The 18,560-nt window shown below is 42.0% G+C and overlaps 1 protein-coding gene and 1 long non-coding RNA gene across 2 annotated transcripts in view; both read right to left on the bottom strand.

Moving 5' to 3' along the window:
* The window catches only part of LOC144893157 (uncharacterized), a 263,609-nt gene that overhangs the window by 73,146 nt on the left and 171,903 nt on the right, over positions 1–18,560 (bottom strand). The gene's annotated exons all lie outside the window — the stretch shown is intronic.
* Positions 1–18,560, bottom strand: part of LOC137432605 (LIM/homeobox protein Lhx3-like) — a 191,360-nt gene that overhangs the window by 34,532 nt on the left and 138,268 nt on the right. The window contains exon 3 of the mRNA XM_078782832.1: positions 15,655–15,857. Within this exon, the coding sequence (XP_078638958.1) occupies positions 15,655–15,857 (203 nt within the window). The remainder of the gene's footprint in view (positions 1–15,654; positions 15,858–18,560) is intronic.

Here is an 18,560-nt window from a genome sequence, read left to right as displayed (position 1 = left end):
AATGAGTCATGTCTCAATTTTTTCTATTCAGCACTTTCACAGATATGGAGGTGCGAGGTTTTACGGTTTTTCCAAGATGGCGGCCGAACCACGTGACCTATGACGTCATTATTAACATATTTTATTCCCCATGGAGAGTTCTTTACAATGAGTCATGTCTCAATTTTTTCTATTCAGCACTTTCAGAGATATGGAGGTGCTAGGTTTTACGGTTTTTCCAAGATGGCGGCCGAACCACGTGACCTATGACGTCATTATTAACATATTTTATTCCCCATGGAGAGTTCTTTACAATGAGCCATGTCTCAATTTTTTCTGTTCAGCACATTTGGAGATATAGTGGTGCAAAATTTTGCCGTTTTTCCAAGATGGCGGCCCACCACGTGACATATGACGTCATCATTAACATATTTTACTCCCCATGGAGAGTTCTTTACAATGAGCCATGTCTCAATTTTTTGTTCAGAACTTTTGGAGATAGAGGTGCAACGTTTTTCGGATTTTCCAAGATGGCGGCCGAACCACGTGACCGATGACGTCATAATTAACATATTTTATTCCCCATGGAGAGTTCTTTCCAATGAGCCATGTCTCAATTTTTTCTATTCAGCACCTTCGGAGATATGGAGGTGCAAAGTTTTTCGAATTTTCCAAGATGGCAGCAGAACGACGTGACTGATGACGTCATCATTAACATATTTTATTCCCCCTGGAGAGTTCTTTCCAATGAGCCATGTCTCAATTTTTTCTGTTCAGCACTTTTGGAGATATAGTGGTGCAAAGTTTTGCCGTTTTTCCAAGATGGCGGCCGACCACGTGACATATGACATCATTAACATATTTTATTCCCCATGGAGAGTTCTTTCCAATGAGCCATGTCTCAATTTTGTCTGTTCAGCACTTTTGGAGATATAGTGGTGCAAAGTTTTGCCGTTTTTCCAAGATGGCGGCCGACCACGTGACATATGACATCATCATTAACATATTTTATTCCCCATGGAGAGTTCTTTACAATGAGCCATGTCTCAATTTTTTCTGTTCAGCACTTTTGGAGATATAGTGGTGCAAAGTTTTGCCGTTTTTCCAAGATGGCGGCCGACCACGTGACTGATGACGTCATCATTAACATATTTTATTCCCCATAGAGTTCTTTACAATGAGCCATGTCTCAATTTTTTCTGTTCAGTTCTTTCGGAGATGTAGCGGTGCAAATTTTTTCGGTTTTTCCAAGATGGCGGCCGAACCACGTGACTGATGACGTCATCATTAACATATTGTATTCCCCATGGAGAGTTCTTTACAATGAGCCATGTCTCAATTTTTCCTGTTCAGTACTTTCGGAGATATGGAGGTGCAAGGTTTTTCGGTTTTTCCAAGATGGCGGCCGAACCACGTGACCGATGACGTCATCAATTGGGCACAGTCTATTCCAGGGCAAGACCAATATGTGTGCAAAGTTTGGCGATTCTACGTGCAACGGTGTAGACGCAGTGCTGCAAACAGACAGACAGACAGACAAACAGACAGACAGACAGACAGACAGACAAACAAACGAACAGATCAACATACTTGCCGGAATTTTTTCCGGCAAGTAACAAACAGAAAGACAAACAAACGAACAGATCAACATACTTGCTGGAATCTTTTCCGGCAAGTAACAAACAAACGAACAGATCAACATACTTGCCGGAATCTTTTCCGGCAAGTAACAAACAGAAAGACAAATCGGTCAGAGACCGAGGACTTGCCGGAATGTACTTTTTTATCGGCCATTTAGGACAAACATTGCGGCCGAACCACGTGACCGATGACGTCATCATTAACATATTTTATTCCCCATGGAGAGTTCTTTACAATGAGCCATGTCTCAATTTTTTCTGTTCAGCACTTTTGGAGATTTCGTGGTGCAAAGTTTTGCCGTTTTTCCAAGATGGCGGCCGACCACGTGACTGATGACGTCATCATTAACATATTTTAATCCCCATGGAGAGTTCTTTACAATGAGCCATGTCTCAATTTTTTCTGTTCAGCACTTTTGGAGATTTCGTGGTGCAAAGTTTTGCCGTTTTTCCAAGATGGCGGCCGACCACGTGACTGATGATGTCATCATTAACATATTTTATTCCCCATGGAGAGTTCTTTACAATGAGCCATGTCTCAATTTTTTCTGTTCAGTACTTTTGGAGATATAGAAGTGCAAAGTTTTTCGGTTTTTCCAAGATGGCGGCCGAACCACGTCACCGATGACGTCATCAATTGGGCACAGTCTATTCCAGGGCAAGACCAATATGCGTGCAAAGTTTGGCGATTCTCCGTGCAACGGTGTAGACGCAGTGCTGCAAACAGACAAACAGACAGACAAACAGACAGACAAACAGACAGACAGACAAATGAAAAATCGGTCAGAGACCGAGGACTTGCCGGAATTTACTTTATCGGCCATTTAGGACAAATATGGCGGCCGAACCACATGGCCGATGACATCATCATTAACATTTTATTCCCCATGGAGAGTTCTTTACAATGAGCCATGTCTCAATTTTTTCTGTTCAGCACTTTCGGAGATATCGAGGTGCAAAGTTTTTCCAAGATGGCGGCCGAACCACGTGACCGATGACGTCATCATTAACATATTTTATTCCCCATGGAGAGTTCTTTCCAATGAGCCATGTCTCAATTTTTTCTATTCAGCACTTTTGGAGATATAGTGGAGAAAGGTTTTGCCGTTTTTCCAAGATGGCGGCCGACCACATGACATATGACGTCATCATTAACATATTTTATTCCCCATGGAGAGTTCTTTACAATGAGCCATGTCTCAATTTTTTCAATTCAGCACTTTCGGAGATGTTGAGGTGCAAAGTTTTCGGTTTTTCCAAGATGGCGGCCGAACCACGTGACCGATGACGTCATCATTAACATATTTTATTCCACATGGAGAGTTCTTGACAATGAGCCATGTCTGAATTTTTTCTATTCAGCACTTTCGGAGATGTGGAGGTGCAAAGTTTTTCGGTTTTTCCAAGATGGCGGCCGAAACACGTGACCGATGACGTCATAAATTGGGCACAGTCTATTCCAGGGCAAGACGAATATGTGTGCGAAGTTTGGCGATTCTCCGTGCAACGGTGTAGACGCAGTGCTGCAAACAGACAGACAGACAAACAGACAGACAAACAGACAAATGAAAAATCGGTCAGAGACCGAGGACTTGCCGGAATTTACTTTTTATCGGCCATTTAGGACAAATATGGCGGCCGAAACACGTGAACGATGACGTCATCATTAACATATTTTATTCCCCATGGAGAGTTCTTTACAATGAGCCATGTCTCAATTTTTTCTGTTCAGCACTTTTGGAGATATAGTGGTGCAAATTTTTGCCGTTTTTCCAAGATGGCGGCCGACCACGTGACATATGACGTCATCATTAACATATTTTATTCCCCATGGAGAGTTCTTTACAATGAGCCATGTCTCAATTTTTTCTGTTCAGTACTTTCGGAGATATAGAGGTGCAAATTTATTCGGTTTATCCAAGATGGCGGCCGAACCACGTCACTGATGACGTCATCATTGAGGCACAGTATATTAGAGGGCAAGACCATTATGTGTGCAAAGTTTGGCGATTCTCCGTGCAACGGTGTAGACGCAGTGCTGCAAACAGACAAACAGACAGACAAACAGACAGACAAACAGACAGACAGACAAACAAACGAACAGATCAACATACTTGCCGGAAAATTTTTCCGGCAAGTAACGAACAGATCAACATACTTGCTGGAAAATTTTTCCGGCAAGTAACGAACAGATCAATATACTTGCCGGAAAATTTTTCCGGCAAGTAACAAACAAACGAACAGATCAATATACTTGCCGGAAAATTTTTCCGGCAAGTAATGAAAAATCGGTCAGAGACCGAGGACTTGCCGGAATGTACTCTTTTATCGGCCATTTAAGACAAATATGGCGTCCGAAGCACGTGATAGATGACGTCATCATTAACATATATTATTCCCCATGGAGAGTTCTTTACAAAGAGCCATGTCTCAACTTTTTCTATTCAGCACTTTTGGAGATATGGAGGTGCTACGTTTTTCGGTTTTTCCAAGATGGCAGCCGAACCACGTGACCTATGATGTCATCATTAACATATTTTATTCCCCATGGAGAGTTCTTTACAATGAGCCATGTCTCAATTTTTTCTATTCAGCACTTTCAGAGATATGGAGGTGCACAATTTTTCGGTTTTTCCAAGATGGCGGCCGAACCACGTGACATATGACGTCATCATTAACATATTTTATTCCCCATTGAGAGTTCTTTACAATGAGCCATGTCTCAATTTTTTCCATTCTGCACTTTTGGAGATATAGTGGTGCAAAGTTTTCCCATTTTTCCAAGATGGCGGCCGAACCACGTGACCGATGGCGTCATCATTAACATATTTTATTCCCCATGGAGAGTTCTTTACAATGAGCCATGTCTCAATTTTTTCTGTTCAGCACTTTTGGAGATTTTGTGGTGCAAAGTTTTGCCGTTTTTCCAAGATGGCGGCCGACCACGTGACTGATGACGTCATCATTAACATATTTTATTCCCCATGGAGAGTTCTTTACAATGAGCCATGTCTCAATTATTTCTGTTCAGCACTTTTGGAGATATAGTGGTGCAAAGTTTTGCCGTTTTTCCAAGATGGCGGCCGACCACGTGACATATGACGGCATCATTAACATATTTTATTCCCCATGGAGAGTTCGTTCCAATGAGCCATGTCTCAATTTTTTCTGTTCAGCACTTTTGGAGATATAGTGGCGCAACGTTTTGCCGTTTTTCCAAGATGGCGACCGAACCACGTGACTGATGACGTCATCATTTACATATTTTATTCCCCATGGAGAGTTCTTTCCAATGAGCCATGTCTCAATTTTTTCTGTTCAGCACTTTTGGAGATATAGTGGCGCAACCTTTTTGCCGTTTTTCCAAGATGGCGACCGAACCACGTAACTGATGACGTCATCATTTACATATTTTATTCCGCATGGAGAGTTCTTTCCAATGAGCCATGTCTCAATTTTTTCTGTTCAGTACTTTCGGAGATATAGAGGTGCAAATTTATTCGGTTTTTCCAAGATGGCGGCCGAACCACGTCACCGATGACGTCATCATTGAGGCACAGTATATTAGAGGGCAAGACCATTATGTGTGCAAAGTTTGGCGATTCTCCGTGCAACGGTGTAGACGCAGTGCTGCAAACAGACAAACAGACAGACAAACAGACAGACAAACAAACGAACAGATCAATATACTTGCCGGAAAATTTTTCCGGCAAGTAACGAACAGCTCAACATACTTGCCGGAATCTTTTCCGGCAAGTAACAAACGAACAGATCAACATACTTGCCGGAATCTTTTCCGGCAAGTAACAAACTAGAACGGCATTCAGTGGAGACCATACCTCCACCTGCTTGGCCACATCACTCAATGGTGAAGAATCACTTGAAAAATTCTCGTGGCCGGATCCGAAACCGGATCTTCACCAAAATTGAATCGATTCTTCCTTGCTACACACACAACCCGTCCAACAGGTTTCGCCCAAATCCATCCATAACTTTTTGAGATAGTCCTGCTATATGTTGGTTTTAGCCCCATCACTCAGTGGTGAAGAATCACTTAAAAAAATTAAATAATTCTCATATCCGAATCCATATTTAGATCTTCACCAAAATCGAATCGAATCGTCCTTGTCAGACACCCAATCGGTCCACTAAGTTTTGTCCAAATCCGTCCACAACGTTTTGAGATATCCTGCTATGTATCGGTTTTGGCCCTATCTCCCAATGGTGAAGAAACGCTTTAAAAATTCTAGTAGCCGGATCCGAATCCGGATCTTCACCAAAATCTAATCATTTTGTTCTTGTCACATACGCTACATCTCTGCAAAATTTCATCTGAATCCATGCACAACCTTTTGAGATATTTTGTTCACAGACAAAAGGACAGACAAACAGACAGGGGTGAAAACGAACTCCATCCACCTTTGCTGGCGGAGGTAACAAGAAAACAAACAAACAAAGAAACCAGAGTGAAAACTGAGTACTCCCTTTCAGTGCCCATCATGTAGTGCCTGGGGATGAATAGGAAAGGAGTGATGTACAATACAGGTTCCCGAGTTAGTTATGTCCTTATTAAATGTTCAGATAGTCCTACCTTCTGTGTAGTGAGTTCATGGGGCAATAATCGTTTTGTGGGATTAACTAGGGATTTTCTCTCTTTCTTCATCTCTTCAAAAAGCGCTAAACCCACTGAGTCAGCATCCTTTGATACAGAGCAGTTCATTTGCATATTTTTGTCAAAATGGCACTCAAATTCCCGCTCCAATTCCCAAAGATTACCACCACTATCGGCAACCACGTCGACCATCACTAACCACTATCAACCTCACAACCATCTCCACACCACCATACAATAACTACCTTCCCCCACAAGAAGAAACAGCAACCCACATCGCACCTTATTAACCACCACGCTCAACCACCCTCGCTAGGTCCCAACTATTAACCACCATCCCACAGATTCAAGACCTCCAATACAAAATCACTGCAAATGTCCACGACCATGCCTTTACCTTCAAAACTGTCGACAACAGCCATGCGGTGTGATGGCGGTGCTGGGGATGACACCACTTTGTACCACCATCTTCAAACAAAGTAAAGTTAATGTAAATAAACAAAGTAAACAAATCAAAAACAAAGGTAACAAGCGTTACGCCTCGGTCCCCGTCATTGAAGTGATGTGAGTTGACAAAGTTGAAGACGCAAGGCGGCCATCTTGGATTTGACGTGGCGACCCAATTTTCAATAGCGTTCTCTCTTATGCGTTGATACACCCACACATCAGATTAGAAGTTAGTAGTTCGCTTATTTTTCAAGATATTCCGCTCACAAAGTTCAGACATGTATATGGTGGCGGCCATCTTGGATTTTGATGTGGCGACCCAATTTTCAATAGCTTTCTTCCTTATACCTGGATACACCCACACACCAGATTAGAAGTTGGTACTTCGCTTATTTTTCAAGATATTCCGCTCACAAGGTGCAGACATACATGGCGGCGGCCATCTTGGATTTTGACGTGGCGACCCAATTTTCAATAGCCTTCTTCCTTATGCCTAGATACACCCACACACCAGATTAGAAGATGGTACTTCACTTATTTTTCAAGATATTCCGCTCACAAGGTTCAGACATACATGGCATCAGACATACATGGCGGCGGCCATCTTGGATTTTGACGTGGGTTGCACCCACACAACAAATTAGAATTCGGTCCTTCGCTTATGCATGCATGCACGGACACACGCACGCACGTTCACACGCACGGACGCACGCACACACGGACGGAGGGGAAAACCATAGTCCACCTTTCGCTCCGCGGTGCGACTGGGGACAATGAGAAGCGCAGAGGTGCGCCAACTTCCCTGTAACTTCCTCCAGACAGCCATGACCCTCCGCTTGCATGCCATACCCTTTTGGTTCCTAGCGCACGTTCACACCACAAACACGCAGTAAAATATGTCCCTCCCATGTTAAGTGAGGAGTTCCGAGCCGTGGACAAGCACAAAGATCACTGAGGCCAATGTGAGCGCAGCAACAGGGCCAAACAGGACGGTGCATGAACTTTGCCCCTAGGCAGGTATTCATAAAGCTACTTAAGTCAAAGTGGGCCACTAAGTACCATCTTAACTTAAGCGGACCGAACAAGTGGAATTCAATATGCTACTTATTTCATGGAACTCACTTAAATCGGCCCCTAAATTTAAGACACCTCCGAGGCAGTGTTAACTTTAGGGTGGGTGGTTACCAGATTGAATATTCTGTCATTCGTTTCGGTTCGCTCAAGGGATATGGCAGCTCTGATGTTAGCAGTGCAGTTTGATATAGACCGAAGGCGGGCAATGCGCCGCGAACGTGTTTTTCGTGACAGAGTTCACTCATTGGAAATCTACAATGACCTTCAGCTTTATCATTTGGATCGACAAACAATACTGGATCTTGCTGATATTATTCGCATTGACCTCGAACCAAGGACATTTCGTACCCATGCTCTTCCAACTGAACTGAAACTACTCGCAGCCTTACACTTTTATGCGACCGGATCATTCCAACAGGTGACAGGAGATACAGTTCATATATCTCAACCAAGCTTATGCCATATCATTTCACAGGTAAACAATGCATTGCTTCCATTGATGGGGAGAGCTGTGAAATTTCCATCCCCGGCAAATATACAGGATATAGTTGCAGATTTTTACGATATTGCTAATTTCACAGACTTGGCCTTGGAACTCAGTAATAACTGCCGTTGGTCTGTCGCCAAACCACAGAAAATGAACATAAACGGCAATGAAATGTGACATCGAGCCTCGGAAACCACTTGAGACAATCTTCATAACTTTATGCGGGGGCACTCAGCTAAGCAGGGTACTTAAGAGTGTTTATGAATTTCAAGATAACAACCCCACTCAGCAAAGTGGGATACTTAGCAGTTAAGTAGTCTTAAATTAAGAAGTTATATGAATACCGACCCTGGCCTACAACCTGAAAGAGGCGGAGCATGAACCCCGACTCCCGCTTAGCACCTCCCCTCTCCAAACAGATAAAAGGCGGTGATCAGCCATCAATTAGTCTGTCAGTCTACGGTTCACGAGTTGGTCTCTGGTTTAGAGTCCACAAGTCTGGGACAAATCTGTTCTTATCCACGGTTCACAAATCTGGCAGAGAGACCCCGTTTGGGTCGATTGATGATTGGAAGGGGGAGGGGCATTTTCAAGTGTTACGTAATATCTTCGGGGGTGTATGGTCTAGCACTGGGGTGGGGAACCTCCGGCCTCCGGGCCGTATACGGCCCGCGAGACCGTTTGGTCCGGCCCGCGAGGCAATTCATCTATCTATAAAAATGTTTTTTTTTTTTGTTGTTGTTTTTTTTTTGGTATACAAGATCGAGGCTCGTGAAAGAGCGAACATTAATCACACAGAAATACAAACCGACACATAAAACATATAACATCGGGAGCAGTAGACAAGATGGGGAGAGGGGGAAGGACACAAACACAACATTTGAGAGCAGGGACCGAGAGACATGGAGACATCGAGAGATCTGTGAGAGGGAAAGGGCGTTGGGGGGGGGGGCATGGGAAGGGGGGTGGGAGAGGTATAAAACATATGGACACTGCCAGGACTTCCAGGAAAGAAGTTGGAATTTCAAACAAGGTGGATCTGGGGTGAATTAGCGGGGGTAGGAAAGATCAAGGTTTTGGATGGGGGAAGATAAGAGATGGTGGTGAACAGCTGTTTTAAAGACCTGGAGGGAGGACTGGGATTGAAGGGAGTGTGGGAGTTTGTTCCAGAGGCAGGGGAAAAGAGGAATGAAAGAGTGAAGGTGAGCAGAGAGCCGAGATTTCGGCAGTTTAACCATCAGAGGGTTGCTGGCAGATCTTGTGCGACCTGTAGGAATATTTGGGGGACAGAGCACAGAGAGAGCTGGGGGTGCAAGGCCGGAGAGGAGTCGGAAGAAGACAGAAAGACCACCTACCTGCCTGCGGTGAGTGAGTGAAAGGCCCTCAGAGATAGCTTCATCACGGGAGATTCCAATAATTCTGAAAGCTTTGGTTTCAACAGCGTGAAGCCGAGCTGGGTGTGAGGCAGGAGCACCGGCCCATAGGGGAGAACAGTATTCCATTGAGCTGCGGATGAAAGCCTTGTATGTGGTGAGGAGCTCAGGTGTGCCGAGGAAGGACTTCGCACGACGGAGGATGCCCAGTCGGCGACTGGCTTTGGAGGCCAGCTTGGAAATGTGGTTTTCCCAAGAAAGATCATGGCAGATAGTGAGACCCAAAAGCTTGAGCGACAGAACTTCTTGGAGAGGATTGTTGAGAAAGTAGATGGGAGGGTTGTCCAGTCGATCTTTTCGGAGAGACGTAGTAAGAGTGTGAGATTTGTCCTCCCTTTGCTCGAGTTCTACAAACTGTATGTACGTGCTGAGGATTTTCCCATTCTGAGGAGACATGCACTGAAGTTTGCATCACTGTTTGGGACGACCTACAGCTGTGAGCAGTTCTTTTCAAAACTGACTCTTGCAAAGACTCGGTTTCGCTCAAGACTGACTGACCCAAACCTGCAAAACCAGCTGCGAGTAGCATCATCATCACTACCACCGGACACCAAACGCCTCGCCAAAGAGAAACAGTTCCAGCCATCGCATTAGGTGAGTCCGATATATGTATTCAATAATTTAGCATGGCCCTCGAAGGATGTTCTAAAAATCGAAATGGCCCTCGACAGGAAAAAGGTTCCCCACCCCTGGTCTAGCATTATGGGGCATTGTATGGGATTGGGGTGTCAGATTTCATCAAAAATAGCTATATGTAATTTTTGAACGGCCCCATATTGGGGTTAAACAATCCGTGACCGTGTGATGAATCGGCTCGTTCTGATATAACCGTAGCGGAAGGTGACATGAATGAGAGGTATCAAGTTAATCTTTTAAGTGTGCATTAAATGTACATTTCCAAAACATCTGAGGTGGGATTTTGTATCGACCGATACAATAAGAATGTATCGACAGGATTTCTAAAGATAATTCACTTGACTCCTGCTTAATGGATATCCCGTACCCCGAATGTCCGAGGAGGCAAAAATGGACAGAGGAGGCAAAAAAAAAAATGTTTTGTCGCAGTTTGTGACCACAGTGCAGTCATTCTTGTTGTTAATATAATATATAATAGGGGTGACCATGATGACTTCATTATTTTTTATCAAGTAACATAACTTCTTGAACTGGGGCTGAACCACATGAGTAATCCAATCTGAGCCTCTTCCACTAAACGCTTTAACTCCAATAATTATACGATATCATATGTAGTTATTGTACATGCACAATTTGATTTGATAAGAATTCAGGAACCTCTTTTCATATACATCCACTGCTTGGAAAATATAAAGATGGAAAAGTGGGAACCAAGCAGTAATGGCGATTTTTGTGGATTGCATATTTTATTGGGAAAGTCAAAATCTCTCAGTGGATCTCGCACTAGGTTAATCATAGTTTGGCATGAATTCAATGCTATGTTATTAACATTAACTATTACAATTATTACATAAAGCATCATGTTGTGGTCGGTGCCAATGGAAATTGGTATTTGTCGTAGGGCTGAAATGGAGGAAGGTTGTTATATTCCAGGACCGTGAAATGGGGTGAATCGGGACAGCAAGGTGAATAGGGACACAAACTGAAAAAAAGTTCGGCAACTTTTTTCGCTGAAATTGATAACCAAACTGATTTGTTGATATTTGGGTTGAAAGTGTTCTCTTGTTTTTTAAAAAAGCAACTTATAGTCCCTATTAACCCCATATATGGGTTAAATATGAATAAATAGGATTTTTATGGCTGTCCCTATTCACCCCGTTTTACGGGTGAATAGGGACAGTCCCTAATACAAAAAAAAAAATCAAGAAATCGGGACAATTTGGAGAAACTTTTTATCCCATTTTCTTTTTCATTGGCACCGTGGTTTATATACTCAAAGGCAAAAGTTATTGTGACACACAAACAACAAATAGAATCAGTGTTAAACTTTTACTGCCGCGAATGAAATGTTATTACATGGAAAGACAAATGTTTCAAGGTATGGAAACGATCAACAGTCCATAAGAACAGCGCACCTGGCATATGCAAATGAGCCACAACACAACATCCACAAGCAAGTTCACACGGTCAGTAGCGAGTGTGTCCACCTTGTGCATTGGTGCAGGCCTGGCACCTTCGCCTCATTGAGGCCACTAAACGTCGATGAAAGTCCTTGGGAAGATCATTCCATATCCGAGGAAGGATTTGGTGGAGTTCCTGCAGCATTGTTGGAGGATTCAGATGACGTCGTAAACGTCGCTCCATTTCATCCCAGACGTGTTCAATGGGTGACAAATCAGGGGATCTTGCAGGGTAACATCCAGGGTCCAGGATCCAGGATCCGGGGTAACACATTAACATTGTTCTGATTAAGAACCATTTCCCCGAGGCGTGGCATGTCGAACTTGTTCCAGAACGATGAATCGAGGTGTTTTTCTGACTTCTGCACTTCTTAAGACTGCATTGAGTGGAAATGATAAGCGTCTGGTTGTCTGGCCTTTTAAAGTGAACATTGCTGGCCATTTTTCTCGAATATGTCATGCTTCTTGCAAATTTCGTGCAATTCGAACAACAACTGCTTGGTTGCGTTTCTACGACCATTTTAACACACTCTTTCTCTGGTTCAAATCCAAAAATTCATTCACAAGATTACCAATGAAAAAATTCCACGTCACACTAACTTTTGCCTCTGAGTATATTATGGGTGCATATTATGTGCATCCATCTGAGCTATCAATTTAGCAATAAGGTGGAAACTCAGGATTGTTTCTTGATTATTATTTTTTTGTATTAGTGACTGTCCCTATTCACCCGTAAAACGGGGTGAATAGGGACAGCCATAAAATCCTATTTATTCCTATTTAACCCATATATAGTGGGGCGGCTTAGCCCAAATATTCAAAAGAATTGTGCATTTTGTGATACAAGCACCAAATTTGGCACACTAGTAGACTATCATATTATGAAAAGATCTGGATATTGGGCCATCTCAGATTCAGAGATTTGATTTTTGCAAGATTTGCAGATTTTGCAAGCTGAGATTGCAACGCCAGGGACGGCCGACTCCTTCCTACGAGCTGCCCACGTCACCCGCACAAGAAGAGCTCATCAAATCACTGCAGCGGCACTGCACATCCTGCAACACCGTGCGTATGAACGCCACTGTATGACATATGCTGATGATGCAGAAGACCTGCCTGAGTTCGAAGACTGGTGTCACCAGAGAGGAGAAGACATTCCCAACTTTCAGTACTGGGCAACTGTGCTGGAACTAGAGATGTTGGTATTGGTCTACGTGCGTTCTCTGCGGCAGGCTTCATTCACGACGTACCTTGATGCCCTGACGGAACTGGTCCCATGGTTCCATGCCTTAGACCACACACACTATGCCAGGTGGGTCCCTGTTCACCTGAGGGACACGGTTGCACTCCCAATGAAGCACCCAGATGTAGCCAGAGAATTCAGGGCTGGCAACTTCACTGTACAGAAGACGAAGAAGGTGTTCTCTTCGATCCCAATCGAATCGAAATCTTGCAAAAATCAAATCTCTGAATCTGAGATGGCCCAATATCCAGATCTTTTCATAATATGATAGTCTACTAGTGTACCAAATTTGGTGCTTGTATCACAAAATGCACAACAGGTTTGCTATGCTGCTACACTAATATGGGGTTAATAGGGACTATAAGTTGCTTTTTAAAAAAACAAGAGAACACTTTCAACCCAAATATCAACAAATCAGTTTGGTTATCAATTTTCAGCGAAAAAAGTTGCCGAACTTTTTTTCAGTTTGTGTCCCTATTCACCTTGCTGTCCCGATTCACCCCATTTCACGGTACCAGTTTCTCCAAGTACAAGGGTAAATGGATTCAATCATTTGAAAATTGTAATAATCCCCTCATAAAGACCTGATAAAGAAAAGGTTCAACTTAGCGCATGCCTGGCTGTCCATGGTGGTAAATCTACGATAAATGTTATTTTTTCAAAATTTTTAAAATAATCTTCTAAAATAAACTGTACTTGTCATTGCTGCATTTGAAAATGTATCGACAAATACGTTTTAAATGAGAATGCTTTCATTCTTGAAAATAATGGCATGTTGACCAAGTAGGCCTATTCGTCAATATGCGTATCCTCAAGTCAAGCCTGGCCAATTTGCCATCAATTCATAGGATCCAGCATCCAATACCAGCCCCTAGTATATGTAAGCTTTGTGTCATATTGTTCTCCTTTCTCAGGTGGATTGAGATATTGTTCTGTGATATCTCAGATATTGTTCTCCTTTCTCCTTTCTTTCTCAGGTATCATTTTCTCGTGCATGACATCATTTCATTGTAAACTAGAATGACTCTCGGTAGAGCGCGTACCTTTGCCAGGCTGAACGGTTTGCGATTTGTATCCCACTGACAGGTCGGATAGGGATCCAGATCTTAACCAAAATCGAATCGGTTTGTTGTTGTCTCCAACCCAACTCATCCATCTTGTTTTGTCATAATCCGTTCACAACGTTTTGAAATATCATGCTATATATTATTTTTGGTCCTATCACTCAATGGTGACGAATTCCTTTAAAATTCCAGTATCCAGATATTCACCAAAATCTAATCAATTCATCCTTGTCACACACTCAACGTATCCACCAAGTTTTGTCCAAATCTGTCCATAACCTTTTGAGATATACTGCTCACAGACAGACAAACAGGGGAGAATAGATAACCTCCATCCACCTCCAGTGGCAGAGGTAAAAATGTCACTCCTATGTGATAAATAAAATCAGATGCGATTCCTTTTAGTGACATGTGGCAATATAGATATTCAAATTTTCTTTGGACAATTCACTGTCCACCAACTACTTGGTAAGTATTCATGAACCACATGACAATTATATTTGGGAGCCATGTGACACAATTACAAACTCTGGCTCTTCATTTGCACTGGTGTATTAGGTGTCAATATATATATATATATATATATGTGTGTTCAAAGATCTATGGTCTAAGGTTTGTAATGGAGCTGCCACTCACTCCCACATACACATACACACACACCGACATACTGACGAAATAAACACTTAACACAGCCACTGAGCTTGGAGGAAGTGCCGTCACTAGCGCCACTTCCCGGGATACTCTGGGTACCAGTGACGTCATAATAATGGCACCGCTTTTCTCCCAGCACTCAGCCAGACATTTCCTCAGGAGGAATTTCATACTCCCCATGGATGCCAACCAATGGGGATTGTCCATGCTCTATCGTTTTAAATGCTGAACGTCAAGCAAGGAAGCAGCACGTACCATTTCTAAAGTCTTTTTTATGACTACGGCTGTGGTTTGAACCGCCGACCTCCCAAACTCGGAGCGGACGCTCTAACCATTGCACCACTGATTCTGGTAGTAGTTACCCCTAAAAACGATCTAAGATTTATTTGGCTCCAGACTTTAAAGCCACTTCTACCCAATGCTTTATTCACTGTTACAATGACGTGTGACAATACCTAAAAAATTTGTTTGGGACTGACACAAGTCATCTCAAAGTTAGACTCAATCAACTATAATGATTAATTCCGAACTCCTTAAGTACCGTGTGCAGATTTACCTTCCACTACAGTCATGCAGCCTTTCAATGGCTGGAAATTTGACCAAGGTAAGAGAAGAATACAGTGCGTACCGTTTTCAAAAGAAAATGTGGGATATATTTCATGTGCAAAACCTAATATCAGATGGGCAAGCTGCGTTTAGAGATTCAGCACCACCTGCTGGCACTGCAACAGAATGGCAGCTTTTAGTCAGGTCTGACACCATAGTGGATCAAAGACAGACTGGAGAGCTCATTGGCAAGTATGCCACCAACTGGCCTGTCCTATTCTCCATTAAAATTTCGAAATTGAAATGCTCAACTTGCTGTAGTCACAAACATGGATGATAAGATAAAATCCCCTGGAAAATGCCATTGTGCAAGGTGTCTTACCTCGGCGCTTTGCATCCTCATAGTCTTCTTTGCAGACCAGACGTCCATCCTCCAGGAGATAAAACTCATCTCCCGTTGAGAGCTGTCTTTGGCACACAATGCACGCGAAGCATGGCAGGTGGTAAACAAAATCTTGCGCACGCCGTACCACCTGGGAGGGTGGGATGCCCTGCTGACATGCAGAACATTTGGTGCCAAACCTCCTGTTAGGATTGGAGAAGGGATAGGGAGAGTACAATTCTAATCTACGAGATACTCAAGAAACAGACCTTCCAGAAAGCTATTTGAACTTCCTGGACAAATAACTTGTGCATATATCTGGAGTAACTGCTGTTATTATCATGATGTCCATACTTCAAGACCTCTGGTGTTATATTTTTATGCCTTTGTGTATTTCAATTGTCAAGGTCATTTTGACCAGCACTATCATTTCATGTGTGGCATTATACAATATACCCCCATCCCAATTTGCCTTGAGGGTAGAAATAGTCAATGTCAAAGTGTGGATTGCCACCAATCTGTTTAGTGTAGATGTGGACAGGTGAAGCAAGCTGATTATAATAACTAAGCTACCTAACTGAAGATCTTCACTGCTAATTAAATAATTTTTTTGGAATAATTATCTTGGCTTCCAGAAGCTTGAAATCTCCCCAACAATTGGAACTGCTACCTTCAGATGAAATAGTGCCCTCAACCCCTGAGATGCCAGTCCGGCATCCTCAGCAGTAGGCCACCACGATTTGTAATTCTCCACCTTTTCTGGTGTTGCATGTTCAAGATTCATGAAATTGGTAGCTTGACTTATTTTCTTGACTTAATAATTGATCAAATGTGGTGTAGGTATTCCTGAAGAGGCAGAGCTTCTATGATTTTATAAGACATACACCACAAGTTGCCATATTTTGACATTCCACTTCTATCCTCACTTTAATGGTTTAATTGGAGACGACAGAATACTTAAACATCCGCCATTTTAACCTCGTTACCTCGACTTCAGCATTATGTGCTCAGAATGCAATTGAAAAAAGGCAGCGTGCTTCGTATGCAGGTGTGAAACGGTATGTGTTCGAAGGACAGATAGGTCGTTCATCTTTCGCTAAGAAAACAAAGGCTTGTTAATTGATTGTGTTCTTGCACCAGAATGAAAGTCACATGACCTGCTCTTAATTGTAAATTAATTTGCCCTTTTACCTCCTCCCACAAGCACGAAGTCCAAAAAGATTATGAGGGCCTGTGCAATATTAGGCATGGAAATACCTACCAATATACCAATAAGCGAGTACCAAACGACGGCAACTCGGAAAAAATGAAATGATGCTTCTTTCTCTGTTTTTTGCTCCAAATAAGCAAATTTTCGACCAAAACTCAACTGCATTCAAATATGTACTGTCAATTCAGTGAGCGTCTTCACCAAATACCATTTTGTAAGTAATGATGTAATTGAGTCTACATATGTATGTAGACTTATACTTCATGATTCAATGTATAAAATAATTATGTCAAATAAAAATAATGATTTGAATAAAAATAAAAACAAGTACAGATACAATCAAAGTCCACCGCCCCATGCCAAATAAATAAATAACATCTTCTTCCAGCGAGGTATCGCTGGGGCACCTCAGGCACCCGGCGATACCGCCGTGCAGCACAGAGACATGGTATTAGGAGGGAGAGGTGTACAATAATTGATTGATTAATTGCATAAATAAAATCAATGAACAATAATCATAAAATCATTTCTTAATCAATTGGATAATAGCATACCAAAGCCACCAGTGTTTCATCCAAAGCTGTCATTTTTCTAAAATTAATTAAATAAGTAATTGATCAAAAAAATAAATAAATAATTGATTAATCGATAAATCAAAAATATCCTTCATAGCCACATCACTTTGTCATTGCCATGTCCAAATATCAGCTTCCTAGCTAAAAAAAAAGTGCCTGAGACATTGCCCAGATGAGAAAGAAAATAAATAAGTACTTAATTAATAATTAAGTAAATAATAAATTAATTGATTAATCAAAAAACAAAAAATACTTTTTTGTGACCAAATAATACCTTAAAAATACAAAAAAAAAATACCAAAAGATTGCCAAAGCACATGCTCACTTTTGTGCCTAAATTTCAGCTTCCGAGCTCAAAGGATGGCTGAGATATCGCCGGGACAAACAAACAAACAAGAACACAAGAAAACAACTGGGGTGAAAACTGAGTACTCCCTTTCAGCGCGCGTCATTGCTGGGCCCCCTTCGGTGCCCAGCACTGACGTCATGCAGCGCCTGGAGATGGAATAGGAAAGGAGCGGTGTACAATAATGGATAATATATATATATATATATATATATATATATATATATATATATATATATATATAGATATATATAAACTACATTGCATGAAGAGGAAACCTAATAATGATTATGTTATAAGAGAAAACTGTTGAATTTTAAAACAAAGTTATCTCACTCAGTAGTGTGTCTAACACTCCAAGAGATCATATTGTACATGCATCACTCGTTGGACAAATATATAAACAGAAAATCAAAAATTCAACATCACATACTGCATTGAAATATGAGTTGCCATATTTGGTCAAGATTCTGGGATTCTCCATCAAAATCTCATAAAGGTAATGATATGTCCACGATATCCGAATATCCATGTACTGTAGTAACATATGTACAAGCTTCTCTACAAGGTGCTTAGATTACTGTGGGTGATAACCAAAAAACATACAAACAAAAAAACCTGGGATCAAAGTAGAATGAACGATGTGCTCAAATGGAAATGCCAAACAAGCCGAATCACAATGATGCAAGGTAATATAACATTTCAAATGTACACCAATACCTTCATTTCATGTACCAATGCATGTTCTGCTCATCTCAATTGCCATTGAGAAAGT

The sequence above is a fragment of the Myxine glutinosa genome, chromosome 8 (genome assembly GCF_964187855.1).
Source record: "Myxine glutinosa chromosome 8, kmMyxGlut1.1, whole genome shotgun sequence".
NCBI classification, from domain to species: Eukaryota; Metazoa; Chordata; class Myxini; order Myxiniformes; family Myxinidae; genus Myxine; species Myxine glutinosa.
Note: the sequence above shows the minus strand (reverse complement) of the source record. Positions and strands in the feature narration are given on the sequence as shown.